The following is a 10,843-nucleotide window of genomic DNA, read 5'->3' as shown; positions in this document are numbered from 1 at the left end:
TGCCACGCCCAGTGCTGCCACTGCCTAGGGCTGCCACTGCCCATCACCGCCATGCCCAGTGCTGCCGCGCCCATGCCATGCCACGCCCAGCACCGCCACTGCCCAGGGCCACCGCTGCCCAGCACCGCCACTGCCAAGTGCCCAGGCCGGGCAGGCATCAGTGCGCCAGCGAACCGGTGCCCGCGCCAAGTGCCCATGCCTAGGCACTCCGCGTGGGGCCGGCAAAGGCACTTGGGGGCAGGCCAGTTCACTGGCGAACTGGCCCTCCCCCAAGTGCCTTGACTGGCCCGTGTCAAGTGCCCGGACTAGGCGCTTGGACTTGGCACTGGGGGGAGGGCCAGTTTGCCGGCGAACCGGCCCCCCCCCCAAGCACCTTCACCGGCCCGCGCCAAATGCCCAGCCCGGGCACTTGGACTTGGCATTGGGGGGAGGGCTAGTTCGCCAGCGAACTGGCTCCTGCACCAAGTCCACGCCCCAAAGTCCTCGCTTCTTATGCATTTTTAATTTATATTGAGTTTTTTTTATTTTCAGAAACGGAAGCAACTACAAAAGGAGAAGGATGTTGGATCAAAGAGAAAACATGAGGAAGATGAGATCCAGGACGACAATCAAGTTGACCTTTAGATAGAGATTTCCACAGCGACAACTCTGCCGTCTTCACAACCAGATAACTCTAGTCCACATGCACCCCCATTTTTGCCACCACCACCATTACCATTGCCATCACCATTGCCACCTCTACCTTCATCACCACCATTACCTCCACTGTCATCACCACCATCACCACCACCGTCATCACCACCGTTACCACCATTGCCATCATCGCCATTATTACCACCACCACCACCACCATCATCACCACCAGCAGCGCGATTGTCGTCACTACCATTGCAACCACAACCACAAATGCCACTACTCTTAACATATTCACAAAATATGGCAAAAACTAATTACATTACGAGGCAGTGCCCAAGTGCACCTGACGGGGGTGTTGGGCCCGAGTTAGGGGCTAGATCTGATAATGGTGCTACTGGAGGTGTAGTTGAAGCTAAAAGAGAAATAGAGTTACCTAAACACATTATAGACAAGCATTTCCAAAAAACAGTTTTGAGAACCAAAGAGAAGGCCATTCACACGACTCTGGAATTTCTCAAGTGGGAAGGCCTGGGAGACATAATTCGAGAAATCCCACTATGTCGATTCACTCAAACAAGCATCGTTCAGTCTACTTCACCGCACTTCATCAACATTCCACTTGATCTCTGCCCACTTGAGATGAGATGCATGGATCCTACGAGAAGCCAGCCGTGGACACCATGCTGTTGCATCTCCCGAGCTATTTTGTTCAAGATGTGTGGTATACCGACGTGAACTATAAATTGCAGTGTAGGATCACATTCGAACTGATTTAATGCTAGAAGCAGCTATGATATCTGACAACTCCAAAATGTTGAGCCTTCGCGAATTCCAATATGCTTTGTGGAAGGTCCCGATGGTAAGTTTGAGTTTTATTATTCTCACAAGAAATTAACCAGCTAGGAAACCCAGAGCAGTTATTAAAGAAATATGTTCCATTTCTTTGTGAGGAGTGTCAGCAATCGCAACTAACACTGATACTCTTGAATTTTTTTTATCTGTGCATAATTTAGGTTGATTATGTTTCTCAGTTCGGTGCTGACCGGGAAACTTCTTGTATTGTGTAGGATCATCTCGTTCTTGGACTCCAACATAATAAAATTCCATCGAGAAGAAATACTAATCTTCTCTATTGCAGGTTCGTGATAGTATTTATCTTATTTTCGCAAAACTTTCCGGGAAGTTTACTGTTAATTCTCCTTGGGCATACTTCCGATGCTGTTTCTTTTCTGTTGGAAAGCTCAGTGTTTTACTTGTCGTCACTAACACTAATACCAGATAGCACTACGCCTGAACATCCTAGCATGGTTTATTTCTGAAACTTCTATTTCGGACGAGAAGCAGTTACTGTTGGCCGTGGTTGGCTGCATTGTAGCTCTTGCAAGCACTTTGAAGGTAAATCTTGATTTCATAATTTAAACCAGTCTTAAATCTTTGTTTGTAGTCTGTGCCATGCGGTGCTTTAAAGAAATCAAGTAGGAAGGTCAAGTCTTGAAGCTTTTTGTGCTTTTGCGAGCCATACATGACAATTCCAAGAACTTCGTAAACAACAGGAGGTTTTTGTCATCCTTTCTTCATACTAGTCTGCTCATCGAATGAGAGCAAGACAATTAGAACATGTGGTACGTTTCATTAAGTTGCACCTCCGCCAACAATTTCAATCTTTCTAAGAACTTCAGACATCTCCCACCTTGCTTTGTTGGTTCGATCCAGCTGAAAATTATTGACTTGCCAGAAGGAAAGAAAGCAGAAAAGAATTCCTTGATTTGTTTCGTTACATGTATACTTCGTTTCTTTCTGGCATGTCACCAGTTTTCTATGTTGGATCAAATCAATAGAGCAAGGCGGCTGTATGAAAGATTGAGACCCTCTGCATTAGCTATTGCATCAACAACCCACAGATGTATGGCTAAGGGAGGGATGGAAATGAGTGGGATGACCATAACCTAAACGAGATGCAGACAAGGTGGCTTTGACAACCTCTTGGTCATCTCGTCTGTGCTCAAGCAAAGTATCCATGAAATCCGTTGTGGGATCGGATTTGTTGGCTTTGTGTTCGTCGATGATCACGCTATCTTTGAAGCAAGCAGGCGCTTCGTCAGTGACCAGCTGCGCCAGCAGAGCAATGTGACTATCTTCTGCTGGCCCATAGAATGAAGCAATGGAGACTCTTGTACGCATCATTGGAAAGAATCTGAATAACACACAATCAAAACCTGGAAATCTCATGCATGCACGACTATGACGATCGAAAGAAAGCTTACCTGAAGTTGATCTCCAATGTTGACAACAAAGGCGCCAGGCAGAGGTTTGATCGGCACCCACGCTCCACAGTGTACAATCTGGAGGCCATCTTTCACCCTGGTGTCCTGCTGGAGTATAGTGAAACCGTTTGGATCCGCGTGAGCGTCCAGTCCGATTGTAAGCTCCGGCTCCGCACAAGGTGGATAGTAGTTCATCCTCATCGCATGCCTCTCTCCTCCAAAAGCTTCCTCCAGAGCACCACTTTCCAGTCCCAGTGACTCCGAGAACAATCCAAGCACTCTTTTCGCGGCGACGAACGAGACGTGGGTGGGGCGGACGACTGAATCGCTGGCGAGGGCGAGGAAGAGATGAATCGCTTGCGCGCTCTGGCCGTTTGCGCAGAGCGTCGAGATCACGATGTTACAGGAGAAGGCGTTCTTGTGGACGAGATCGTGGAAGACGGACCATGCGTCCGGGAGGCTGGAGCACTTGCCATACATGAGGATGAGGAGATTGCTGAACAAGGGGTGGTGGCGTAGGTCGAGGGTGGCGGCCAGGCGGCGGTTCAAGAGCTTCCCTCGCGGGAGGGAGTTGGAATCACCACATTGGCGCAGAAGAGTCGCGATTTGGCGTGGAGATGCCTGCAGGAGGCACCGCGATCACTCCTCTTACTACTTCGCTGGATGTCATGGCAAAGACACACTCTCTCTCTCTTTCTCTCTCTCTCTCTCTCTCCATGATCCTGTGAAGAGCTTCATATGGATCATCACATTTTTTGTCAATAGCTTCACATAGGCACTAAACAACAGGCTCCTATGGGGGTGTTGCAAAGCTGTGGGCTCTCAATGTAAAGGGGATTTCCTTGGCAAAAGAGCTTGAAAATTTGGTGTGCTGTTTTTCTTGTTTTACCATTTTGTTTTACATGAGACATGTAGGAAATCCTGAGCTCAAACGTTCACTAAGATTCATTTGCATAAACTACACTTTGGCAGAAAAATTATAACATTTATTACAAAATACAATAATCAGTTAAAAACAACCCATTCATCATCGAATGGATCTAGGACGTACAATTTGCCTTGCTTCTCCACACATTGTCCAATATTCCAGCGATGGATAACTTTGGTAAAATCCACACACTTTGACAGCGCAAGAAGGAACGGGGTTACATCTGCCAAGAAGTGGTCATCCTTTGACCCCTCAAACTTTGGAGCCACCACCACGCTCTCTTGATGACCTTGGTAGAAGTCAACAATGTCATCCAGTGCCACCACCCGCTTGAAATCCCGAAACCCTACATGGTCAAGATTCTTGACTTTCGTCCCGTCCTTTAGAACAACGCAATTGCCACCATGTAGCCTCCTTGACACAAGCCCCCCAGTAGGATCCAGATGGTCAACCACAAGGTTGACATACTTCTCCTGGGCGGCACTAAACACCACGATATCGTACACTTTTGAAACCTTCCCCAGAAATTCATCTACGCCTGGTCTCTTCATGATGTGGAGTGGTGCATCATCGTCGAATTCCATGCTGAAATCTACAGAAGAGACGAGATCCTTATGAGCGTATACCAGTGTATTGTCTAGATCGAGAATGAGTGTCTTCTTCATGATACCCTAAAAAATGACTCGTATTCCGTGGAAATGTAGAAGGGCCACAAAAGGTGACCAAAGGTGCCACGTCTGCCCTAAACTCTATCCGACGTGGCCTTTTTGTATTCTTGTACCCTACTATTGGCAAAGCCCAAGGGAGCCGGAGGAGCGCGTCGATCCTCAATGCAGCTTAGATTCCAAATCTAGGGCTGCCGTGATCGTCTGGCAAGGGCAGAGGTGAGTGCGCTGCTGGTTTGCGGCCTACTGTTGGCGAGGCGGAAGGAGGTGAGCATGCAATTGTAACAAGTTTGTTGTGAATCCATTGACGGACAGCTGATGTGCGCATTCTAGGCTCCAGCCGTTGGATAAGTGCAGTAACGACTCCTCAATCTCTTTTGTGCTTTCAGCAACGACTCACAATGTTAACACTGACCAGAGTCCACCATGGAGAGGAAGAGGGCTGCTGGTCCGAAGAAACTACACACTCAGAAGCGATCCGACGTCATGCTCGAAAGGACCCGCCCACTGGATCCGATTAACCGAGCTCGATCAGGTTGGTCAAAACTTGAAACATCTGCACTTGTCTGACGAAGATCCTCGTTGAAGCAGGAGCAGGAGAAACTGATCATGATGCATCCGCGTTGCAGGCTGCTCCTGACGCTGGTACGAAGAATTCCTTTTGTTGGCTGACACGACTCTTTGCTGGTTTGATTCATGACTTGCAGAATATGTTCGGCAATTCCTCGCAATGGCGCAACGCTTGGAGAGATTCAAGATGCTCTCGGCGAATGTTGTGACCGGGATCGTGGAATCGATCCAAAAGGGAGGGGAGACTCCAGTTGCAGCAGCAGGTGGATACAATAATTTCTCTCTTTGGCATCTTTTCGCTTCTGAGTGGCCCCTTGTCTCTCTTGTCCAGGCCGCTTCTGCAGCAGCTACGAAGTGCTCGCTTGTGTTGGCCAGGGGGCGTCCGGGAAAGTATACAAGTGCCGTAGCAAGGAGGACGAACAAATCTACGCCATCAAAGTCATCAAGGTTCGCACAGCAACGAAGTCCAGAGACCAGGATGTCGCGCTCGTCTTCAAGGAGGGAGAGATGCTCCAGCGCTGCGAACACCCCAACATAGTCAAATACTTCGACATGTGGAAGGAGGAAGGCGAGCCGGGCAAGTCGAAAGTGTACATTGTCATGGAGTTTTGTGGCCGCTCGCTCCAGTCGGTGCTCCTCGGCGGTGAGTCACCACCTGCAGATGCGTTTAGGCAGCTTCTTCAAGCTGTGGCGCATGTGCACGACAACGTGGGTGTTCATCGGGATATAGCACCACACAACATCTTCGTCACAGACGATGGACGCATCAAGCTGGGAGATTTCGGTCTTGGTAGGCAAATGAAACATCTCTTCCATCTCTCATTTGTTGGCTTACAGCTAAAAATAAGGAGTCCATGCTCGAGACCGAAAATATCAAGAAGGGGAGAGCAGTTTACTACTCTCCCCAGCGCCGGAGCAACTCAACCTACACTGACATGCTTGCGCTTGGAGTTATACTCTTCGAACTTCATTGGAGGTGTCCCCCGGACCAGGTTTGGCTGCAGTTTGTGCAACGTGCTTGCTTAGTTTGGTGAATCTGTGTAGGAAAGGGAGTCGGTATTGATTGACGTCCGGGATGGCGTTTTACCAGCAGACTGGGCGTACCAACACCCATCAATTGCGCCCAAGGTGTTGGAGCTGGTCGCAGCAAGACGCGACCAGCGTCCATCCGCGCGCGACATCCTCTGCGATCCTGCCTGGCAATCTGTTTGGTGAGTTTCTTTCATTACTCTGATTCTCTGCTTGGCTTCTAACATGTCTGTTTGCAGCTGATCGTTGTAGTTGTTTAGATTTACTTGCTCCTTTTTGTCATCTTTGTAGTCTTGGTCTTTTTCAGCATGCTGATTTCGATTCAGAAATATGAATTCGTTGCCAGTTCATTGCATTTCTGCCAGGCCGAGTTGTTCTCGATCAAGGTTGCTGAACAACTCAAGGGCTTCCGACATTCTTGTAGTCAGGTTCGGTTCAAGGAACAGGATTGGTAAACAGCACATTGACGGGAGATGCAACAGCGTGGTGTCCACGGCTGGCTTCTTGTAGGGTCCATGCATCTCACCTCAAGTGGGCAGAGATCGAGTGGAAGCTGGAGAGCTATCCTAATTCTCGGGAGATGCGATGAAGAAAATGGCGGGATTGTTGATTTTTGTAGAGAGAATATTCGCACCTTTGACCTGTTGACCTTTTTACAGGGAAACGTTTTCCTACAGGCCTTTCTGAATTGAATCCAAGGAACCTGGAAGTCAAAACAATAGAGTAGCTTCAGAACACTCAAAAGCTCACCCCTGCAAGTTCTGTTGTGGTACAGGGTGAATGAGTTTCTTTTTGCCCCCTCAAAGCCCCTTTTTTGATGAGTCTGCAAAATTATAGAAAGGATGAGTCAAATGGAGAGAGAGAGAAATATATATATATATATATATATGAATTGATCCAGGTTTCTTGTTTTTTTCATACCTTGAGGAACCAATCGTTCAATTCCACTGATTTCTTTGCATACTTGAATGCAAAGAATAACAAATAATGAAGCTAGGTGCTTGGTTAGATTGAGGCAAGTTTTCAAATAGCTAGAACAATCTTTAGCTCTTTTAAGTTGTTTAGTGTTTAACTATCATGACATCAATCTTAAAACACGTCCAGAAGTTGGATTTTGTGCCCTCTAGATTAATGATGTTAATTTTAGACTCTTTGTCAGTGTTAATCCTTGTAATTTATAGGATAATATAGTGTTGCTCAGTTTTATATTGTTTTTCAAATTTTACTTGATACTCTTCCAGTTCTAGATATGAGGCAAAATAAAGAACTTCATAGTTTTTTATATGAAAACTTTAAAGTTGCTAGATTAGAGAATATTCTAGAATATACTTAGATATTTAGGTATATTCTTTATACCTATAAAGCGAAATGTAAAGAAAATCCAAATTAAGAACACTAAAGTATTCACAAATGAAAATCACGATTTAAACATTGTACATTAAAACCGTTTTGATCAGCTACAAACTAATCGCTCAAGTGACCAGCTTCATTTCAATACCAGAATGTGGATATTCAGTACCGTGGTTCCTCTGCTGCAAACGAAAACACGTAAAAATACTTGTAGGGCAGGGACAATAACATCGTCCTATTCATCTTCATTGTTTTTGGTTTAGTGTTGACCACCAAACCTAAGTTGGATATAAACAGCTTTTTGCTTTTCCTTGGACTTTCCGAGAATGTGGATCACTATTGGATTTGTATGGCTGGGTCGCATCCCAGTATGCAAATGATCTTGTGCGCCTCATGACACCCAATGCGTGATACACGACTGTCAAGGCGTTTGTGGAGAGTTACTTTGGCTACGACATGACTTTTGGGTGTTGTCGCGGGTGTCTTGGTCGGCTTCCCGATCTTCTTTGCCTTCATGTTTGCCTAATGTATCAAGTACCAGGAGGTAGCTCATTTTTTCCAATCTCTTTCAGGCTCGGTCAAGCAAAAGTTGTGAGCTCATTACTAGGATGATACACTTTTGAAGCAGAAGAGCTTGAAAACTTGGTGTTCTTTTGGCTTGTTTTACCATTTTGTTTCACACAAGACATGCAGGAAATCCTGAGCTCGAAAGTCACTTCCATAAACTATTGGGGGGAAAATTATAACATATATTACAAAATACAATAATCAGTTAAACACAACCCATTCATCATCAAATGGATCTGGGACGTACAATTTGCCTTGCTTCTCCACATTGTCCAATATTCCAGCGATGGGTAACTTTGGTAAAATCCACACACTTTGGCAGGGCAAGAAGGAAAGGGGCTACATCTGCCAAGAAGTCCCGCTTGAAATCCCGAAACCCTACATGGTCAAGATTCTTGACTTTCATCCCGTCCTTTAGGACAACACAATTGCCACCATGTAGCCTCCTCTACACAAGCCTCCGAGTAGGATCCAGATGGTCAACCACAAGGTTGACATACTTCTCCTGGGCGGCACTAAACACCACGATATCGTACACATTTGAAACCTTCCCCAGAAATTCATCTACACCTAATCTCTTCATGATGTGGAGTGGTGCATCATCGTCAAATTCCATGCTGAAATCTACAGAAGAGACGAGATCCTTATGAGCGTGTACCAGTGGATTGTCTAGATCGAGAATGAGTGTTTTCTTCATGATACCCTAAAAAATGACTCGTATTCCGTGGAAATGTAGAAAAACTTATTCAAATTAACAAGGAAAAAAAAAGGAATCTAAGTTGGGGCAAAAAGTAATTGCATTCATTTATATAATAGTGCTAGGATTCCATTGTGCTGTGCTCATCCATAACATTTTCTACACACTTTTAAGACGTCAAGAGTACACAATGACCATGAAAAAATCACACCCAAGTTCAACCACTGTGATAATGCAGACTGAGATCTTTGGAACAAGATCCTTAGGAGTACATATGACCTTAGAAGATCATTTGGATCACTTTCAACCAGAATTTGGATATGTACAGGTCTTTGGTGAACTTTTCAACAGGGCAAAATAAGCCCAAGCCTCACAGCCACACTGGATCACCTAATGCCGGAGGATGGGGACGCTGCCAAGGTAAATCCCCTTTACATTGAGAGCCCACAGCTTTGCAACACCCCATGAACACCAATAGGAGCACGTGCCCACCTCAAACAACAAGCGAGACTTCAAAAAGGACATCACTGATCCAACATTTGATGCCAGAGGATAAGATGCTTAGAAGACTGATTGCTTCTGAGTTCCTTTATGTCTGTTGTTTAGTGCCTATGTGAAGCTATTGACAAAACATGTGATGATCCATATGAAGCTCTTCACAGGATCATGGAGAGAGAGAGAGAGAGAGAGAGAGAGAGAGAGAGAGAGAGTAACTTTGCCATGACATCCAGCGAAGTAGCAAGAGGAGTGATTGCGGTGCCTCCTGCAGGCATCTCCACACCCAGCCATCGCCAAATCGCGACTCTTCTGCGTCAATGTGGTGATTCCAAGTCCCTCTCGCGAGGGAAGCTCTTGCACCGCCGCCTGGCCGCCACCCTCGACCTACGCCACCACCCCTTGTTCAGCAGTCTCCTCATCCTCATGTACGGCAAGTGCTCCAGCCTCCCAGATGCATGGTCTGTCTTCCACGATCTCGTCCACAAGAACGCCTTCTCCTGTAACATCATGATCTCGACGCTCTGCGCAAATGGCCAGAGCGCGCAAGCGATTCATCTCTTCCTCGCCCTCGCCAGTGATTCAGTCGTCCGCCCCACCCACGTCTTGTTCGTCGCCGCACTCGCCGCCTGCGCCAATTGCCCCAATCTCCAGTTGGGCATCCGGATCCATGCCCAGATCGTCGCCGTGCCACCCGCGATCGCGAGCAATCCAGTTGTGTGCTGTGCCCTCTTAACCATGTATGGGAAATGCGGCAGCCTGGCAGACGCGCAGAAAGTCTTCGATGACATGCCGCGCAAGACGATAGTTGCCTGGAGCGCAATGCTGGCTGCTTGCACCAGAAATCCCGATCAGGGCGGGCTCCCTGCTGTGATCGAGCTCTATCGCCAGCTCCGGGATGCCGGCATCGGCACGGACTGGAACACTGCGATTGCCGCAAATGCCCATAATGGGTAGTTTAAAGTAGCAATTGCACTGCTGTGGAAGTTGGATCTGGAAGGGATTGGGGGGATGGTCTAAAGTTGAGTTGAGCTCACGAGTTGAGCTCAATTTAGTTTAATTCGATGCTAGTCAACATAGTCAACCATAAGTCTTATAAGGAAATATTAAGTCAGAAAAATGTTATTCTTTTATGAACTTGAAATTTATGAATTTAAGTATCAATGGTTCAAAGAGATTTCTATTTTTTGAATATTTCTAATGCAATTTATACAATTTCTAGAATTAGAAGTTCATTTGAACCCATAGAAATTTTTGGGCTTTATTGGTCCCAAATAAAATGGGAATATTGAAGTTCAAATGAATCTAAAATTTCTATTGTACATTTCAACATTTTAACATTTCAACAATTGGCCAAAAATATATAAATAATTCAAAACACTGATTCACTTGTTCATTCTTTAGGGTTCATAGAGATGGGAAGCAAGGAAAACAAAAAATCTGTAAGTAGTTTTAGCATACAGAAATGTGAGAATATTAATTTTGTTTCACTACCATAATTTTCATATTACACGCTTAGTCCTTATTACCCATCCGAGAATGTGAAGACTACTATCACTATTAATAAAAATGCTCTTGTTACTTTCGAAATAACAATCCAGAGCAAGAGAAAAGAAGAAATGGACAGCACAGCGGAAAACAC

At 45.9% G+C, this 10,843-nt stretch overlaps 3 protein-coding genes across 6 annotated transcripts; 2 read left to right on the top strand and 1 right to left on the bottom strand.

Moving 5' to 3' along the window:
• Positions 1-3,905: 3,905 nt before the first annotated feature.
• Positions 3,906-4,493, bottom strand: LOC112343579 (probable phosphatase PSR2). The gene has a single exon (XM_024667283.1). The coding sequence runs from the start codon at positions 4,491-4,493 to the stop codon at positions 3,906-3,908; it is 588 nt and encodes a 195-aa protein (XP_024523051.1).
• A 105-nt stretch (positions 4,494-4,598) lies between these two features.
• LOC112343575 (eukaryotic translation initiation factor 2-alpha kinase-like) lies at positions 4,599-6,442 on the top strand. Of its 4 annotated transcripts, none has more exons than XM_024667275.1 (9): positions 4,599-4,760; positions 4,827-4,844; positions 4,912-5,028; positions 5,082-5,138; positions 5,201-5,326; positions 5,395-5,853; positions 5,901-6,055; positions 6,108-6,274; positions 6,332-6,442. In XM_024667275.1, exons 3-9 carry the CDS (start codon positions 4,920-4,922, stop codon positions 6,333-6,335), a joined length of 1,077 nt encoding a protein of 358 aa, XP_024523043.1. In that variant the 5' UTR covers positions 4,599-4,760; positions 4,827-4,844; positions 4,912-4,919; the 3' UTR covers positions 6,336-6,442. The 4 variants fall into 4 exon arrangements, with proteins under 4 accessions (XP_024523043.1, XP_024523042.1, XP_024523044.1 ...); XM_024667274.1 differs by having other exon boundaries at positions 4,827-4,849; XM_024667276.1 differs by having other exon boundaries at positions 4,827-5,028; positions 5,085-5,138.
• A 2,984-nt stretch (positions 6,443-9,426) lies between these two features.
• LOC112343578 (pentatricopeptide repeat-containing protein At4g14050, mitochondrial-like) lies at positions 9,427-10,158 on the top strand. Its single transcript, XM_024667282.1, has one exon. The coding sequence runs from the start codon at positions 9,427-9,429 to the stop codon at positions 10,156-10,158; it is 732 nt and encodes a 243-aa protein (XP_024523050.1).
• Positions 10,159-10,843: the final 685 nt, after the last annotated feature.

The sequence above is a fragment of the Selaginella moellendorffii genome, unplaced genomic scaffold (genome assembly GCF_000143415.4).
Source record: "Selaginella moellendorffii unplaced genomic scaffold, v1.0 SELMOscaffold_166, whole genome shotgun sequence".
NCBI classification, from domain to species: domain Eukaryota; kingdom Viridiplantae; phylum Streptophyta; class Lycopodiopsida; order Selaginellales; family Selaginellaceae; genus Selaginella; species Selaginella moellendorffii.
Note: the sequence above shows the minus strand (reverse complement) of the source record. Positions and strands in the feature narration are given on the sequence as shown.

What these genes read in the sequence shown, in the direction of transcription:
- LOC112343579 (XM_024667283.1), bottom strand. Translation starts at nt 4,493, where the DNA reads ATGAAGAAGACACTCATTCTCGATCTAGACAATACACTGGTATACGCT.
- LOC112343575 (XM_024667275.1), top strand. Translation starts at nt 4,920, where the DNA reads ATGGAGAGGAAGAGGGCTGCTGGTCCGAAGAAACTACACACTCAGAAG. An exon ending in GATTAACCGAGCTCGATCAG is followed by an intron (nt 5,029 to 5,081) that starts GTTGGTCAAAAC and finishes TCCTCGTTGAAG; the next exon opens with CAGGAGCAGGAGAAACTGAT. An exon ending in GGAGGTGTCCCCCGGACCAG is followed by an intron (nt 6,056 to 6,107) that starts GTTTGGCTGCAG and finishes GAATCTGTGTAG; the next exon opens with GAAAGGGAGTCGGTATTGAT.
- LOC112343578 (XM_024667282.1), top strand. Translation starts at nt 9,427, where the DNA reads ATGACATCCAGCGAAGTAGCAAGAGGAGTGATTGCGGTGCCTCCTGCA.